The sequence below is a fragment of the Sinocyclocheilus rhinocerous genome, unplaced genomic scaffold (assembly GCF_001515625.1).
Source record: "Sinocyclocheilus rhinocerous isolate Xijiao unplaced genomic scaffold, SAMN03320098_v1.1 scaffold386, whole genome shotgun sequence".
NCBI classification, from domain to species: Eukaryota; Metazoa; Chordata; class Actinopteri; order Cypriniformes; family Cyprinidae; genus Sinocyclocheilus; species Sinocyclocheilus rhinocerous.
The window spans coordinates 110,847-112,366 of NW_015647030.1; the positions used below are offsets into that span (position 1 = coordinate 110,847).

General features: G+C 38.5%; 1 protein-coding gene across 1 annotated transcript in view; it reads left to right on the plus strand.

Annotated features, from left to right (window-relative positions):
* lpin1b (lipin 1b) overlaps positions 1 to 1,520 on the plus strand; it is a 16,349-nt gene that overhangs the window by 3,717 nt on the left and 11,112 nt on the right. The window contains exon 4 of the mRNA XM_016512520.1: positions 896 to 1,110. Coding sequence (XP_016368006.1) covers positions 896 to 1,110 — 215 coding nt within the window. The remainder of the gene's footprint in view (positions 1 to 895; positions 1,111 to 1,520) is intronic.

Here is a 1,520-nt window from a genome sequence, read left to right on the forward strand (position 1 = left end):
TCAAAAGGGGCAAGACTAAAGGGGTAATCCAGGAAAACAGGCGAAGATCAGAAACCGAGAAAAACAGGCAAGGCAAGGCAAGGCTAGGCAAGGCAAGACTAGGCTAGGCTAGGCTAGGAAGCTAACGAGGGCTCTGTAGAGTAGCTATCACTGCTGGCGATAAGCGCATACAATACTCGGCCGCGGGAAGGGATCAGAGTGAGTGTTAAATAGTGAGTGAGTGATATGAAACAGCTGTGTGCAATCAGTGCTGTGTGCAATCAGTGCAATGAATGATGGGATATGTAGTCCAGGGTGATATGCAACAGTGTCGTGCGAGAGTCAATGAAAATGGAAAGGGTGACCTCTGATGGCTAGCAGACGGAAGTTCATGGACCGGATACGTAACATAAACAAAGGTGTATGTTTGTAGTGTAATTTACAACAGCTTCGAACGCGGCTCAACCAATCAGAATCAAGGACCGGAAATATCCGTTTTATAAAATGCCATTTTATAACAGAATAGTAGTTTCTTGAATGGGATCATATTGAAAGTAACACAAGAAGTAAATATAGGAAGTGCGCCAAGACCTCTGTGAATTTGACGAAGAGAAGAGAAAAGAAAGAAGACGTTTTGTTTATAAGAATCAGCCTTTGCGGTTCTGAGATCAGCTGAGTGAACATCCTCTTTTTAATTCCCACAGTCTTATTTTCCTAATTTCATCTGTTTTGTTGTTATTTAACACTGTAGCTTATTACACTGCACTTTACATTTACAAATTAATTAAAGTTACATGACTCATTCAGAGCCAAAAAAAAAAAGGTCTTACTAATGTCTGTTAATAGCACACTGTGTTTACAGTACAGTCTCATGCTAACTTTTCTTTTCTGACTTTCTCTTTGTGATTCCTTACAGGAAGTGGTTCCATCTTACCTGGCCACATCTCCCATTCCATCCGACGGGGGGCTTCTGATGGGCTCCAGCAGTGAGAATGGAATAATGAAGAAGAGGAGGAGGAGGAGAAGGAAGTTTAGAATGGAGGATGTGAAGAGGGAGGAGAGCGTGGAGTTCTCAGAGGAAGAACTGTTCAACATCGACATCAATGACAGCGAGCAGCCTGATCAGAACAGGTCAGCTGACCCTTTTAAGCCATTAAACATAGTTTTATACCATAATAAAACACTCTAATATCATCCTAATAATCAGCATATTAGAATGATTTATGAAGGATCATGTGACACTAAAGACTGGAGTAATGATGCTGAAAATTCAGCTTTACATCACACAAATACATTACAATTCAAATATATTGAAATAGAAAACATTTATTGTAATGATATTTCACAATATTACTGTTTTTACTGTATTTTTGATCAAATAAATGCAGCCTTAAAGACTTATTTTCAAAAACATTAAAAAAAATATTAAACTTTTGACCAGCAGTATATAATTTATAATTTTTTTAACTATATTGCTCAACACGGCATCTTCCTGTGTGTGTTTCTATGCATGTATGTATCTGATGAACGGAGGTTCATCT